The sequence below is a fragment of the Hetaerina americana genome, unplaced genomic scaffold (assembly GCF_022747635.1).
Source record: "Hetaerina americana unplaced genomic scaffold, ioHetAmer1.1.p SCAF_12, whole genome shotgun sequence".
Classification (NCBI taxonomy): Eukaryota; Metazoa; Arthropoda; class Insecta; order Odonata; family Calopterygidae; genus Hetaerina; species Hetaerina americana.
In genome coordinates this window covers 16,269,199-16,286,771 of record NW_027286292.1, presented here as the reverse complement: position 1 = coordinate 16,286,771, position 17,573 = coordinate 16,269,199, and the positions used below count along the sequence as shown (strand labels likewise).

The 17,573-nt window shown below is 40.5% G+C and overlaps 1 protein-coding gene across 1 annotated transcript in view; it reads right to left on the bottom strand.

Moving 5' to 3' along the window:
* The window catches only part of LOC139685818 (ETS domain-containing protein Elk-3-like), a 61,675-nt gene extending 44,323 nt beyond the window's left edge, over positions 1 to 17,352 (bottom strand). Inside the window, exon 1 of the mRNA XM_071582936.1 lies at positions 17,222 to 17,352. Coding sequence (XP_071439037.1) covers positions 17,222 to 17,273 — 52 coding nt within the window. The 5' untranslated portion in view covers positions 17,274 to 17,352. The remainder of the gene's footprint in view (positions 1 to 17,221) is intronic.
* Between the last annotated feature and the right edge of the window lie 221 nt (positions 17,353 to 17,573).

Below are 17,573 nucleotides of genomic sequence, written 5' to 3'. Positions count from 1 at the left end.
TAAACGGTAAAGGAAGCAAGAGATGGATAGAAAAAATTAAAAGTGAAATAACAGTAAACTTCATATAATTTCATTGACAAACCTATCGAAAGGTCAATATCATTTGAGAGTTGAAAAATATCAATTTTGATTTTGTTTTGCCCGAATGAACGTTTTGACGTCCATAAAAAGCCTAGAATTTGCAACTAAAATTCCAAAACGTTAACATTAAAATAAATCCAATAAAATTGACTAAAGAATTGATATGAAAGATTAATTTTTAACCTAAACCAAGATCATTAGAGATTGAAATAAAATCGATTAACGGGATTAATGTGCGCAATGTTTAGATAAAGCAAATTTATTTTGCTTGCGCAACTCATATAAACTGCACGAACAAGCATTTTCACACTTAGTCCCACAAGTGAAAATAATTGATTCTCTCAACCCTAGATGGATGATTGCTAGGATCTGCGACACTTCTTGGGGTGGGAGGCCCGCCGCTCGGCAGCCCGGCCCCCGGCGACGGCGGAACGGAAGGCACCAATGCGATCGTGTCGCGGGGTTCTGACTAGGCGCGGGGTGACTAGATGCCGACTGAATGGTTCTCTTTAGGGATGAGCGTCCTATTGAGGGTCGGTTATGTCACGCTAGAGCATGGGTTTGGGAGAGCGCCGTTTTCCAAGTGGCATTTGTCTCAACTCTTTTTGAAACTCCGTCCGCTTCGGGCTGAGAATTACGTCATGGAGTTCCGTGACTGCATCATGATTTTCATGAAATGAGGAAGGAAGAATGCGAAATTGAAGAGGGGCCTCGGATGTCGGGATTATGTTACGTTAGGAGAGGCGGGGAAAGGTGCCGTTGTGCTGCTGTATAGTCTTGTGTCCATCCAAAAGCTACATTAACCGGTAGAGTACCACTAATACGTAATAATCATAATTTTTTCCCATCGGAGAACGCTTGAGGGTCGAGAACCGTGACGCTGTGTGAGGGAACCAACGTAAAGGGGCTGCGGAAATTAGGCATTGGGGGAAATCTAGGGCGAGGTCAGTGTCTACTTAGGGGCTGCGAAGTGTCCTCAGGAGAGGAAGGTCCGGAGGGGGCCGGAGGGACGGCGACTGACGAGAGAGATGCGCTTGTGCCAGGGTCCATGGTGCCGGCACAATGGGGCGGCCAGGGACAGGGTGGGGGCAACAGCGGGAAGGACGTCGCCAACACGAGAATGAAACATATCATTGTCATTGGCAATTTCAATGCTTTAATATTCATACACCGTGGGTGGTCAAGTTGCAATAAGTTTATATTTTACGACTACTTTGGGTAAAATGTTCCTTCTTCATCGCTAGCAATTCTGTAACGATGAGCAGAAGCAAATTGAATTAAAAATGCAAAAGATTTTCAGCAGGCATAAAATTAAAACTATGCCGTATGAAAATATTCAGGATCATTTCATAAATTTTATTGATGAAATGACAAAATAGTTAAATTTATGCTTATTTACGGAGGAAGGCCTTTTAACGGAAATTTTCCCCACAACTTGACATGAAATGTTACGCGCTGGTTATTCACGCTCCACGCAAGGAAGAACTGACTCACTGAGCGAGACAAACCATATTATTTATTTAGTCGACGAGCATTATATGTGCTTTTGAATCAATGAGCTAGTCATAGCCTTGGATCAACTAGTCGAATTAGCAACGCAACAATTATGTACATTTTATGCATCTGAAGAAATTCTTTCGTTGTAAAAAATACCCAATCTCTCGAAATGTTGACTATTGGAGAGTTCATCGCAGTTTAAGCAACCCATTCTCCCTCTCCAAACCCCCGCACCCCTGACCCTCCTCAATCCCCCACGATCACTTCCTTCTCCTCTTCCATCCCTTGCTGTTAAGGATCTTTCCTCTGTACTCTCTCGTATTTATTTAATTATTCTTTTTATATAACACTAACATAAAATATTACCCTAAATGTCACCTTCAATGTGATGACCTTCGCCACTTGGATTGCAGTGTTGAGCTTGGTGCAAAGTTTTTTCTTTATGGCTCGCTCTTCGGAGCTTTAGTTTCCTACCAGCAGAGCGGTGGTGAATATGAGGCTATCAAGGCTGTGAAAAGAATTGGACGCGTTACCATTTCTGATGGAATGGGTTTGCTAACAACTCCTATGAATTCATAAGAATTTTTAGAAAAACTATAATCGGTGCTTGGGGACCAATAACGATTATAAGAGATTATAAGAAACAGGGCCTTAAGAGGAAAAAGAACAATACGCTATTTAAACATTACGCCAAATAAACAGCGTGAATAGTTTGCGAGAGCTGCCGCTGCCTCCAACTACACGTAACACGTCCTGGAAGGCGGGGTAATTTTGCCTTACAAGTGATAAAAACCTCCCATGTTGAACTATGAAGTTGGAAATCCAAAGAACAATGAACTATTTCTCAAATACGATATAGCCGCAGGCATTGTGCTTCACGATAAATCGTCGTTATAAGAATTATTAGTCAATTTCATGTTAATTTTTTTAACAGAAAATCAATACTCAAATATTTTTGTACGTTGAATCATCTATCGTTCGAAACCGTAACCTGTATTCAGTCCTTGCATTTCAAAATTTTGTGATTTCAGCTGTGGGCACCTTTCGGAAATATGGAACACACTTGTTCTTATCTTTCATCAAAATGGATATTATGTTTCTAACTTCAGAATTTGCCGATAATCATTACTTTATCTCAAGATGTATAGTTTTAGATAGTGGTTTATAATCCTCATATCGAAGAATATTTTCAGGAAGTCATGTTTTCTCGGGCAATAATTAAAGCAACACCCAAGTGATTTCTTCTATTGGCAGCAATTTTACCAATTTTAATCGATAACGTATCTGAATGAAGGTGGTTAACCCCAAAATAACACTAAGATACGAGCGATAAGTGATTATTAGATTGAATGAAAGCCGAGATGTGTTAATAAGACATTTTTAGAAAATTTGAATAAATTGCCTTTCCTTGACAATATGATGTAACAAATAATTTAATCTGACCGTAGAAAATTTAACAAAGAAAACTTTATTTAAAATTTAACAAAGGAAATGTTATTAAAATTCTTATAAGACATTTAGAGGATATATTTTAATAATAATTGAACCGATCAATAACTACCCTACGGATGATACGAGTACTGAAATTTATCTCCATTTCCTCCAACGGTTTTTACAAGTTAACAATTAAATTTGATGAAAAAACAATATCAGAAATCTATGGGTTAACATTCCGGAGAATAGAAAAAAATATTGGTCAGGGTGTCATTTGCTGAATGGAATATTTAAAGGCATGCCCTGCAAGTGCAAAATAACAGTAGTGACACTAGTGCCGATAGTCAGAGGTGTAAAGAGTAGAGTAATAATTAGTGTTCTCAGAGTGACAATCAAGACCCAAAAATAATACAAGCGTCACCTTTAAGACTACATTTAAATTAAAAATAGATGAGGCATATCCATTACCTAAAATATTTTGCTTGAAAGATGAGCTTAGCTTTACAAAATTTTAAAATATTGACGAAGGAGAGAGCCAAACTGATGAAATGATAAAAACATGGGAGTAGGAAGAAAAGGCAAAATTATTATTACCTAGTCAGATGGAAGTTTTGCATGTATTTTTATCCATGCCTAATATATTTTAGCCTTAGTTCATTCGAAGAAAATGTGTTGCTAAACCTAATTATATTATTTGATCACTTCTCTCCTCTGTATCTAAATCCACCAAAAAAAATGTCCATGTACTTAAATCTCATGGAGCAAGTATTTTTCGTCTTATTTCTGCCATTTATTGCTTTTAAATGAAGATTAAAATTAATAAGATTGAAGTTGACTACTAATATGATCAAATGTTTTTCAAGTAATTTATTTCCCTGGATTTGATAATTATTTTAGCAAAAATTACTGCTCTTGAAGTAGATGCGAATCACAGATATTTTGATCTTCACCTCGTAAAGTGTGATCGTACAACTTAATCTTACCATAATTAAACTCTCCTGTGAACTTAACCACGAAGAGCGATAAACCTGGATTTTTAATTTATTGCCTCGGCAGATAATGGCATATATACTGGTGATTTTTAACCAATGAATATACCAAATAGTAATCGTACCTATTTATTTTATAAATTTGATATGAGAATCGCAATCCGGGAGTCAAACACTAAATGCAAAACTCAATTAGCTGAATCAGCTGTAAGCCCGCTGAATTGAATAACGTACGGATATAACTCGTACATCACATCATGACGGGCATAAACATGAAACCACAAAAAAAATTATTTCAGCGGAAGAAATAACGTTGACTACTTCTTGGTATAAGAGGACTTCACCGTGGGGATCGGTATGGACATAAACTAATACTACTAGGAATGCACTGTTCTGTTGCGTGTCCATTTGGTTCTTTGGCAATGATATTTGTTCCGCTTGTGTACCATAATAAAGAGCAATTAGAAAAATTATTTCTAATTCGTAATGACCCGTCTCAAATTCTTTGTTTATAAATGGTTTGTGAATCCCTTTAACCACCTGATAACAATGTAGATCATTTAAGAGTAGTAGTGATGAAATCCCAGTCGATTCTCTCACTGCCAAGGATGAGGAAATTAAGCGAATTATTTTTATCGCCTTGTCTGCACTAACTTCCGGGCTTGAGAAAAAATGGAAGTCACTTATGCCTTACCCTTGGTAAAAAGAGCGAAATAGAAAGCAACATAATGGCGTGACTAACAGGTTACGTAGAACAAACATTATTGTTAATGGATGTTACAAAGGTTGAATCAGACTGCATGTAATGAACTGTCCAGCGACGGCCATAATCGTAGGAGTTGTAGGTCCATTCAGAGATTCTCATCCCATCATTTGAATCATTTGATCAAGAGGAATTAATAGCATGAAATATGTGTTGAAAAACTCACTTTGGTCATTTTTATCAGCAGAAGTAGAGGAATAAATGAAAATTGAATCCTAAAAAACGAAAAAAATATATGAAAGTAAATAAAAAAGTGAAAGAGGAAAATAATTTGGTGTCAGTTGGACCATAGGTCATTTTAAATATCTGCTCTGCAAGAACCAAGGGTACCCGGAAAAGAATGCTCATTAGTGAATGCTCTAAAATAAGAAAATAGTACTTGTTCAGAATGTGAAATAACTCATCAAGTCTAATTTTTCTGAAGACTAAAAGAACAGCCCATTAAAAAGTCAATCTCTTTCCACTGAAGCCTTGCCTAGTGCTCAGAATATCCACAATGAAATAAAAAAGCCCTTGTAAACCTAAATACATCATTAAAAATCTTTTGCGATAGGTTCTTGTCCTAACCGACTATTTTCATAAAAAATAATTAGAATAGAATCACAATCTGAATCAGACCTAGAGTTGTCTGTGGGTTTGAAAGAATCTGATGAGCTAACTTCTGATTCTGAGCCAGTATTAAAGTACCTATGGGCAGTATTAAAAGTTAATTGCCCTTTGTTACCATTTACAAGATGATAATGGAGATGGGTCTGCATGTGAGTTTCTCTTCATAACCATATTTATCTCTGTGGACTGAAAACCAGGACTAGCATGTTTAAATTAAAATTTGAAGCCGACATATTAATTTAGCTACGATTCATTTGGATTGCAATACACAAAACGCATACTCCAAACGGATAAAGGATACTAAAATGTTCACCAACACCAGGAGTATCTGATGACGGACAACCACTTCGATGCTCAGTATGACGATCCCCACGCTACAAGGCATATGCCGCAGTAACTAAAAATTTACAATTTGCAGATGAAAACCACCCGAAACGTCTCTTTTCCTTAGGAACCGATACAATATCTTATTTTAACGTTTTTATATCGTCATGCAACATCCAAAAAAAAAGCAAAACTCTAGTAAGGAATTTTTATGCCTAAAAAAAGTAGAGGTCAGAGAAAATATCAAAATTCGCCAATAAGTACGCCAAAATTTCAGGTATTTTTGCATAAGTTTGAATTCCGATTTGTCTTTCCTCTTGCTTTGGCCAAATCCGTCAAGCGACTTCTGACGTCACCAGGGTAACTTAAACTATAATCGGCACATGGCGCTGTCACTATAATGCAGAAAATCACCTTTCGAAAAACAACCCATTAACCTAGCTCAAAAAAAATAAATTCCGCATGGAAATGGAAACGACGCGCTTTAAATTACAATGGCGAGTTATTCTTGGCACAACTATTAATTTGTGAACGAACTCAGTCATCGAGGAACTGGAGAAATAAAATTTTAAAAACATTATTTTCGAGGATATGCACACTTTCGGCTTCCGTCTCCGTATTTCACTGATCCTGGGCAGCTTTCGACTGACAATGTTTTCAATTTCATTACAGAAATCGTCTTCGTGTCATTACGTTATTCGCTGTATCTGATTTGAGAAACAGAGGAGGCAGCCATGAGCTACAACCACCTTCTCCCCGGTGGTGGTTGAACTCTTGCTTGTGCAATATGAACAAAGAGACATGCATGTATAATCGTCTACAGAGAATCACAGCAAACGACTGATTTATAGATGAAACCTTCTTAGTATGACCACACTGTTAATGTCTCCAAACGACTACAACTCATCTCCCAGTTTTCCTCGATAAAATTCGCCCCCCTTCTTTAGCTACCACGAGACAATGCGACAGGGAAATAAATTGGCCACCTGTCATTTCTCATCGTCTTGGGTAATAAGAGAATGCCTAAGGGATTCGGCCTTTCGGTAAACTACTCTCACGGATGGTTATTAGGCGGCCACCATCTCATCACCGTACATTTACTAAAAGGGCATCAAACAATTGTAGCTCGACACAGGCATACCTATAACATTTAGGACAAGACCCTTCCTATCATCGAAAATAAACACCTGATATCAGCTCGGAAAAAGTACGTCTATTGTAGGGACTAGTCCTAAAAAGGACTTTGGATAAGTGCTTTGCGGAAGAACACTGGAAGAGTCAACAAATGCTACGGATGAGAAAAGAGGAAACATGCATAGCCATTCAATTGTTGATTGGAACACCTTACCTGCAAAACTATCCTAGCCCTTTCATAACAGGATGAATACTTTTAAGAAAAGACGTAAACAATTTAGGTAATAATTTGATTGATGTGTTGAGTAAAACTGTATGTAACAGCTTTTTTTCCCTTTTGATTCGGAAACTGATGTTAATGAGATGGGGATTTCTTTTTTTTGTGCAAGAGATTTGTGTTTGAATTTTTTCCTTTAAGTGTATTCTTTTACTAACTGATTTTATTTATTATCTTTTATGATATTGATTCATGTTATGATATGCCAATCTATTTTTTTCCAAGGCAAGTTTGATTTTAATACTTGAGACTTGTGTGCCACCTGAAATAGTCTATCTGCTCATGTAAGTTTTAATAATAATAATAATTCGGCACATGCTATTATTCCGTGTGTAGCATCAGTATCAGAGACTACATATAGGGTAGTAAGGGAACAGCATGACAAAGTTCAGGCTAATAACAAAAAAGTTCTAAGGGGAAGTTTGGCTGAAACCCAATATGTAAGCCTCTTTCTAGAGATGTATGAGTTTGTCCGTATGATCGACTAAAAAATTCTTAATAAAAAGAGCAAATAGGCGTCGTGACGCAGTTGTTATTTTATTACTGAGTCTCCCAGCCTCTTTTAATCGCTAAAGATAATGTTTTTAATCCATTATTTGCCCAGAATCACTCTTCTGATGAAAATTATGTCAATGGGAATACATATCTTTGTTAACTTGAAAATTTCCAGAATAAATAATACGATTTCTACTCCGCATAAGTGTCCTAGTTCCTTTTGAGAATACTAGAAATTTTCACTCACGCCGTGGACTAATTTATCTAAAATCTTGAAATTATGTTTCTTGTAATTAAGTCCAGACCCTCTTTAGAAATCAATCCCTTATTAAACAACTTTCGGACATTCAAGAATATTGCTCCACACAAACGCAACATTCTTTACAGACACATAGGTATTCGTTTGTGGTTCTTTCCTATGAAATTTATCATCTTCCTAAGGTGAAATTAAGTTCTACATGGTGTGTCCCAAAAATAAGAAAATTAATCCGGGAAAAATTATTTCCCATCATAGCACATATTACCAAAATTCTTCAAAAGAGCACGGATTCCAGCGCCTCCGCCAGTCGCGGTACGCTACCTGGAAGGCGTCGACGGTAACCTCGTTCGGCTACATTTTCTCGGCCTCTCTGACGTTATCCAACGTTCCAAAATGGTTGCCTTTCGAGCTCCTTTTTATTCTTGGGAACAATGAAAATTCCGGTGGTGTCACATCGGGGCTGTAGGGTGGCTGGGGCAGCGTTGCCACCTTATGCTTGACCGGGTACTCGGTCACGAGGAAGACGATGTGGGAAGGCGGGTTGTCGTGGTCCACTCTTTTCACAGCCTTTCGAGAACTTCCCCGTAAAACTTACTGTTAACCTTCCGTACCTAAGGTACAATCTCTTTGTGGATAATGCCTTTTGGGTCGAAAAAGACGACGAGAAAAATGCTACTTGTTTTTTGAACAGACCCTGTAGGCGTAATTTAAGCCAAGTAAAACACTTTAAAGCAATTTGCTCGTTTATTACCAGTCCAAGTGGAACATATGATATTTTAGCTGCAGTAGTAGTTATTAGGGGAAGCGACTGACACCTATTGTCAACTGCGCCATTAGGGATAGGTGGGTGATTTGGTCGGAATTAGACGTTCAGGGAATGGAGGAAGGGTGAAGAGAAACCCGACGTCGGAATCAGCCTATTTTTAAGGATAGGCTTTGAGGGGTCCACATTTTAACATCCCATTCGACGGAAGGCGTACTCCTCTGAGGTGCCTTCCACAAAGCACCTTAAATAGGGATTCCATCTCCGGGATTCAAACCTGGGATCTAGGGTAGGGACATTGTATCTACGAAGTGTTATTAAATATTACACAGTTGTAGCGCTTCATCAGCTCTCATGGCAGTCCACTTTTTGCATATTAATTCAAAATCAGTAGCAAAATCATGTCCCCAAATAAAATGATACATTCAGTAATCTGAATACATTCGTGGTGAACCATATTCTTGAGCTGAGGGATGAAACTACGGGGTTGGGCGATGAACGGGAGTGGTACGGAGTGAGGGGAACGAAGAGAGTCAGAAAAGTCAGGGAATGTGAGAGGGGTGGCGACAGTTTTTCTGACAGCAATTAGACCCTGTGAGTTGTGGAATGCTCTTCGATATATAGATCGAGTACTTTGAATTTGAGATGTAACTCTGTCGCGTGGGGAGGATGTAAGAGGCCAGTGTAAAATATTTTACCGCAGTTACGGCTGGCATAAAAATATTACGGCCGATACAACACAAAGGGCTTCGTGTTTACTTCAGAGTCGGTTTCTAGTAATCGGGGTCTAAGAGTAAAATTTTGAATACAACTGCAATATGGCTGGCTACCCTACGTCAGAATCTGTTTTTATAGTTTCCGTTTAGATTAAAGGTCGCCCGCGTTAATTAAGTGCTGGTCACCTGTGTGCTCCTCTTACGCCCTCTGCCCTCCATTTATCTTGAATATTTGAGAAATAGACATGGAGAAATGATTTTTAGGAGAAATAATTACATATATATATATATATATATATATATATATATATATATATATATATATATATATATATACGTTTCACTTATTGAACGAACCTCTGAACGATCAGAATCGAATCTGACTGACAGAATCGGCACTGGAAAATGATGCCCGCCCATACTGAATGCGTCGATTTCAGCCGCAGTCTAGGACTTAGTATAGAGTGAGTTCTGAGAAGATGATGACCGCCATCGGATAGCCAATTCAATGAGACAAGAAGACAAAAGCTTCGAATGAGAATACAAAATATTCAACAAGGTACTGAAGCTGAAATAGTATTTTCCACTCGTGAGATCTAGGTCAATATTCTGTTGCCACATTCGTAACAACAATTCTAATGCGTGTCAACACTTTGATTGCCCCGTGAGAAATTGCTAACTCGGTAGGCCTTTTTCTTGTCCTCACATATCTAGAGACCGAACCACCAGAATTCGCTAAAACAAAAGACCCTTCCCACATGGCAGTTCAAATGCACTACACTAGAGCACCAGAATCATCCGGCTTCATACTCCAATGTGTGCAATGAACAATAGAAAAAGGGAAGCGACTCTATTCTTAAAAAGTTATAATGGACTAAGAGAAATTGCCGCTAGAGAAGCAAAGATTTCAAGACTTGAACCACTGGAAAGATAGAATTCATGCGGCTTTATTATGGAACCCAAGGAAAAATCTCCTAGATTCTGGCATACTGTATTTGCTAGATGAGATCAAAATGAGAAGGGAAGCACTGCGAAATTCACGGATACCAGGAATCATGTCACATTATGTCATGATAACAGTAATTATTTTATGGCAATTTTCAAATTAATTTTTTACTAAATTTAAAAATGATAAAAAAACTTTCTATGAAGTAGCATGATCAAACATGAAACGTCTTTCAATTTAATTTACTCTAATATAGCTTACCGATGTGAGACGAGTGCTCACTCAGTTACGTAGGGCATGTATATTATGACAGTGGTGCTAGTATTGAATGGATCATAGAGGTAACAATTACTGTTTCTTGATTTTTTCATTATGGAAAGACTAAAAAACAAAATAAAATTAGAAAAGACGTACCGGCATGCACTTCCCCACTCAGATGAGTTCAACTGTACGCGAGTGACCTGTGACTAGAAAGTGGCGATATGCGGCGTCGGTGATACCACTCTGGAGAACGTAGCATTGGTGAGCATCGACAGTGCAGAGGTGAAAAAGTGGAGGAAGCAACTTTTCTCTCACTCTTTTTTTTGAACGCACATCGAATTGGTGGCGAGCCTTTGGGGAATTTCTCAGCATCCATGGACTTGAAAAGCGCACATAATCCGGAGGACACCAGCCGGGCGCGTGGAAAAGCCTCAACGGAAGAATGTCATGCAATGACCACGTGCCCTGTTCTAATGTCCCGCAAACGGATTAAACTTATCTCACAGTTAAAGGCATAATGTGTTTGATGAACCTTTAGGTCACTCCGAAGTCGAGGACTTATAAAAAGGTTCATGCATGATAAACATTTTATTCACTCAAATCCCGTTTTGTATACTGAATTTACGTACATTCCTCCTAAAAAATAGTTCGCAGGGCGCGCGGGTTCGGTATCCGCGGACTGAGCTGGTCTCTCGTCCTGCGGGGAGGGTTACGAAAGGGGAATGGATTGGAGAATGGATGAAATGAGATGAAAGGGGAATGGAAGGGGAATGGATGTGAGAGAAAGGATTTTTCATTTATACAATTATTTTCATGTCCTCCAATGAATCCAAATTCAAGGGCAGTCTCAACATTCACGCGGGGATAAATATTAAGGAAAATGCCCCAAAACTTTATTTATGGCTTCACGTCATGACCGATGTGGTGAAATGTTGTAAGGAGAGGTTCGCCCAGTTTTTTCCTCGTAAAATATATTGGTTGTGATCGGTTTAGAAGTTTCCACATTATTATTTACAGTTATCAACGCCACATTTCGGAATCACTTGCTTTATAGTTATTGAATCTAGAAATCTAAAACGGTCGAAATAAATACATAAAACCTGTAAAAAGTCCTCCTTTACAATTACAGTCAGCCAAAATCTGACTTAAATACAATTAGAAGTTTTAATGCATGAAGTCCAAATACTCTCGTTTAAAACCTCACGCTGATTTCTTTTCACTTTGGAAGAGAAAAAGTTAGCCAGATTGATCGGCAATAACACCTGTTTCAAAACATTCAATTGAATTTGTGTCAATCCTATAGCCATTATTGATTTTTAAAAACTCTATTTTAATACTTCGGTCATCTAGGTGACCATCAACGGGAGTAAGAATCGGACAACGGGGAAGACAACAGTAGTTAGGTATGGCTCGTCGTCAAGTGGACCGCGGACAGTGCTTCACTTCTGTTGTCTTCCCGTTATCCAATTCTCACTCCCGTTGAAGGTTAGCTAGCTGACCAAAACATAGGAATAGAGTTCTTAAAAATCAATATTGACTATAGGATTGGCCCCGTACAAATTCACCGCCAAAGTTTACATAATCTTCGTTGCATTGAATTAACTATTTTTCGAAGTTAACTCCCCATTTTATATTTTGTGAAACTATGGGCTTCAAAATGCCTGAAATACTATTCATTGCCTTATTGAATTACCAGCATTCCGTATTACAATTCAATGCCGTTTACCTATTTATCTAATTTAATTGGCTATGCGTTGGCGGTCATCACCTTCTCAGAGCTCACTCTATACTAAGTCCTAGACGGTGGCTCAAATCGACGTATTCAGAATGGACGGGCTTCGTCTCCCAGTGTCGCGTTTCCATCCCCGAACTTTCATGGGCCTGTGGCTTAAATGAACAAAACCTTTCAGTTTATTTACGCAGAATTCTCCGGTGAAAAGTGTTTCGACACCTATTTACTCTTTTTCACGGTATAGATGAATGGTCTTGGTTTCTGTACGTTAGTTACAATTAAGAGTTACCCTTGCCGCGAACTAGTGTCATTGGTTGGATGGTAACGTCCGTTTAAGAAGAGAAGTAGAATACTGGATGTAAGCCGATAATATTAAATGAGGTACTCGGATGGAGGTTCAGATTTTGGCTGACTGCAATTGTAAAGGAGGACTTTTTACAGGTTTTATGTATTTATTTCGACCATTTTAGATTTCTAGATTCAATAACTATAAAGCAAGTGATTCCGAGATGTGGCGTTGATAACTGTAAATAATAATGTGGAAACTTCTAAACCGATCACAACCAATATATTTTACGAGGAAAAAACTGGACGAACCCGTCCTTACACCATTAATGTGTCTCACCTCATCGGCCATAACATGAAGTCATGAATTAGGTTCGGTGGCATTCTATCTAATTTTAATCCCTACATGAATGGTGTAACTACCCTTGAAGTTGGTTCCATTTGAGGAGATAAAAATTCGTATGGATAAAAAAATATATTCCTCTCTCTCACACCACTCATTCCCATTCCGTTACCCACCCCGCAGGGTACGAGACCCGCTCCCTCCAAGGGTACTGACCCCGCGTGGCCTGCAGAAGCTGTCCGTGCTCCCGCGGACGGGGCACTCCACGGCGGGGATCGGCGCGGAGAGGTGGCCGCCTAAACGTAATTGGGAGGGTATTTGCATTCAGCAAGGGCGGCACTTCGTGCCCACGCCCCCCAATCCCCACTTCCGCCCCTCCCCCCCACGGGTCTTCGGCGAATATTCCCTCCCCAGCCTTGTAAACCTGCGTCAAATGCGAGCGCCCTCCCTCACCCCTGCGCCGACGACCGGAGCGGAAAAGTCCCCTCACCTCGGGAAATGAATGCTCGGTCAGTATGAATGGTTGGGCCGTTTGATTTGGATGGGGGAAGGACGGAGGGATGGGAGTACTCTTTCTGTACTCGGGAAAATAATCTGGTAATCTGGTTGCCACGTTGGCAAGGGGTAGGTTTTATGCGTTCACCACTCAATAATTCATAATTATTACTGACGTTATGGGCGCCATTCAATTGGGGTAGGGTGAAAATATTCAAATGCTTGTGTGTGTGAATTAAAATTATTAATAGTCATTGTCTTTTTCAATGCGGCTACGTGCGGAGGAAATTTTAATGGCGCACGACTGAAATCACAGGTCTGCATCGGCTGGGAGATAAATCAATGATGATGGTGTCCTGTTACTGCTTATGCTCGACTGATTGTCATGTGGACGTTAAAGACGACCAGAACTCAATGCACGTTGCTTAGTCCGAACAAGATACTTGCTCTGACTTTCAAATTTTAAACCATTTTTCTAAGTGAATACATACATTACTTTTCTGTGGGGAATTGTAAAAAATAAAGAAAATACAAGAAGTTCTTATATGTGTAGAAATAGTTTAGTCAAAATCTTCCACTATTTTCAAAGTATTTAGCAAGCCAGAAAGTTACATTTTCGGACGTCATTTAACTATCGCCAATGAATATTTCAAAGGAACATCTTTCATCTAATTAGTTTATTAAATGCTGAACGGATGCATCCAAAAACCTGTATATTGGCCCCATTGACCTCCATAGGTTTATTTTCTTTGGCTGTAACGTGTAGACCATGGGCGACTGTGAATAATAACAATAAAATGGAAATTTGCTGATACCCGTACATATTAGGTGTGAAAATACAACTGAGATCATGCCCCAAGTCGTCTCAGGTGGTTCTGTCGTAATGGTAAGCATGACTTTAATCGAGGGGAAACGAATACAAGTTGTATGGAAAAAATTCACGTTCAGAGCTGGTCACCATTCTGCTCAGTCCATTTTCGTTAGAAATAGTGACCTGTGTGCACGGAAATGAATTTCTGAGAAGACGCTGCTTACCTCGCATGTGGGTCCCCCCCCTTGCCCCCTTTCCCATGTGGGCCCCTTCTTCCATCCATGAGGGTCTCTATTCCACCCTGTCTTCAGATAATCACGCCATGGAAGTGATTTATATGTTTAAATAGTAGGAATTATAATGATTCCTTAAACATCGGATCTATATTATAATGCTCCCCACTCTGTATCGTTGAACAGCCATCAGTCACCCTTCATGATGAGGTTTTCATGAGGACTTCAAAGGGACTTGTATTGCGTCGTGAGGTGTCAATTTGCGGTGGGATCCTTCCGGTGCCCGGACGTCCGAGCAACTAGACGCCGAGTACTGCAAACAACTCTGCGGGCAAACGCTCGAAGTCATTTTTCTGGAATCGGTTCCTTTTTATCGCTTGCCTTTGACGTAGACGCATTTTAGTCGCCTCCGTAAGCGGAAATGAAAAGCAAATTAGTGCTAAAAATGTGCGCAAGGAAAACATGAAGCCTCTTTATGTCAGAGCTTATGCACTGTTCCTGAAGGTTACTTGAGGACTTGCAGGAGTCAATACTAGACTATTTTTCAGTGAGGCAATATCTCGTTCGTGTAAAGGAAATTACGCAAATTGATGCTCGAAGGTTTTGCATAGTTTCTATGCTTGTACTTGCATTTTATAACTTTTCTCAGAAAGAAATGTTACCTTTTTTTTTAGAAACTGCCCCCCTGTGAAATCTCTGAAATGCGTTTTTTGAGGGACGTCATGCTCATCATCAATGATTGGTCTCATGAGCTGAAACTACTGCCGAAATCCGTGGGCCTGCTTAACGTACGCAACTATTCAACTGAAAATAACAGAGCTGTGCTTTTGAAAATAGAAAATAAGAACAAATTCCATGCCCGCTGCTGGACACGGTAGACGGGAGGATTACATTTCAAATTTTAGATGCTGAAAGCAAGGTCTCTTGCTTCGTGGATTCTGTTCTCGGGTGGGTGACGGGGTTGACACTCCGCATGCACTCTTGCTCATCAGAATTTACGTGCTTTAGAACCCATTGTTCCGTGAATTTGGTTTCCGAGATTTCAGCTATCTGCGGTTCGCCTCTCGCGTTAGTGAAGACGTTTTTCTCGGAGCGCTATAATCATTATTTTCAGTGCAGCGGATTAGCCTGCCGTCTGCCATTCGGTGGCTCATCGAGTTTAAATGTAGGTATATGCCATGCATAAATAAATATTTGCCACGAGTGACTTACATTTACGTCGGCTGAAGCTCTTGTAACGTATCCCCACGAAAGGCAATTACATTATGTATATGGTGCGATGAATGCACGTTATAATCCTGGCAATGAACCTCGACCATAATTCCGGTAGCTGAAGCTAATATTACCTAAGGGGTAGAAATATGAGCAGCCACTTTCAGGTTGATAACAAAGCATTAGCGTAATCACTAGAGAAGTTGGCGGTCTCCCGACCAGTCCAACTGGGCGATGGCTCCCCATCATAGTATGTAAAACCCCGAGGGTGGCCGCCCCCCGATGGCCACCGGGGGTGTGAGCGGAGGGGTGGTTGCGGTGGGGGAGGGTTGTGGAGGGCGCACTGGCGAATTGGTAGTGTGATCGCATGATTTCGGGATTCCGTGAGAATTTCGTTGTTGGAATTCACAGAATTCTGTCGCCAAATAATTCAGTGCTATGACACTTCCCAGGAAATTTTTGACTTCCAATGGAAGGCTCCGCATTTTCATCACGAATGATGATGCCAAATATTCTTCCATTATATCCCAAAGTAGAGTGGTTTGTGAGTATTCCTTTATCGTTTTACACAAACATATTTCAAACACATTTCATCACAAACGAGGAACGCACTATACTTTCCACTTATTTCTTACAGCATGTGTACAGCGCGCGTTTCAATGACTGGGACCCATCATCAGGAACACGGTTGAATTAAATTTCATCTTGCCTGCCTAAGTCATAACCCACTTCTCACATGTTCACGAGTCATAAACAAAATGACAAAAATTCTGACAATCATCCCTGTGAATTAATTATGAAAAATGATCGCAGTAATGAAGAACTGCAATGCATGTGTATTTCGGAAGGTAGTTGAAAGTACGTACTGAAACTAGTCTTTAAATATTCGTGGGAAGAGTAAAACTTCAAAGAAAGACATGTTTCCTTGTGTCCGTTCAAATATATGTATCAACGTCGTGCGATGTGTTCACTTCAGCAGAGGCATTTTTATATTCAAATCAACAAGACGTTATCAAACTAAGACAGAATAATCGCGACTGGATAGAGAGCTGGAAGGGCACCAAAATTCGCCTTCCCGCCAATGATGACGAGCTGGGATTCTGAGCGTGCCTGTGCTTTTTGTGATATAATTTCTTAAGAGTGGAACTGAACTCTGAGCTTCCGACGGTGCACACACAATTTGACCCCAAGTACGATGACACCTCTCATGTTATCTTGCCATCCTGGACGGATTTCAAAGCTGTCATACAGTCATATGCTCCTCAAATGAAAACACACACACGGGTGGAAGGAATGACAAAACAAATCTTTTATCTGAAGCACTCATTCTGTGAATTGCTACTCTGTTTGACATGACGAGTTAGAGACGGGTCAACTTACTCGTGGGTAGGTACATACCTACTGGCTCGTATAATTTTCCTTCGCAGACACACAGCACCACGCATTAACGGGGGGAGAGCGACGACTTTCAGCCTCCCCTCGAGGCCAGGCACTCCTCGGAGGCGGTCAGAGGGCGTTTGGGGCGTTGGGGGGGAGCGGGGGGGGGGGGTGGTGGTGAATACCTTGGAATCCTTGGATGTGGTGGCGGGCCAGGAGACACGGCGCGAGGAACATGGGGCCGGCCGGCGGGTGATCGCTCGCTCGGCGGGGCCGCGTCGGGGCGGGCGCACCCTGCGCCGCCGCCGCCGTGAGGAGGCTGTCCGTCCGGCGAGAAGCAGGCGCGGTGAGCGTCGTCGACGTCGAGAACGGCCGAGGAGGGACTACGCGAGGACGCCGCCGCGGTGGACGCCACGCCCCTCTCTTACGAGTGTCCCTACCCGCTCGCAAAACCCGATAGAATCGGCACGACACGCGGTGCGACGCTGGCCCAAGACGGCGTTAAGGAGAGAAAGAGGACTCGAGACGCGCGCGCGC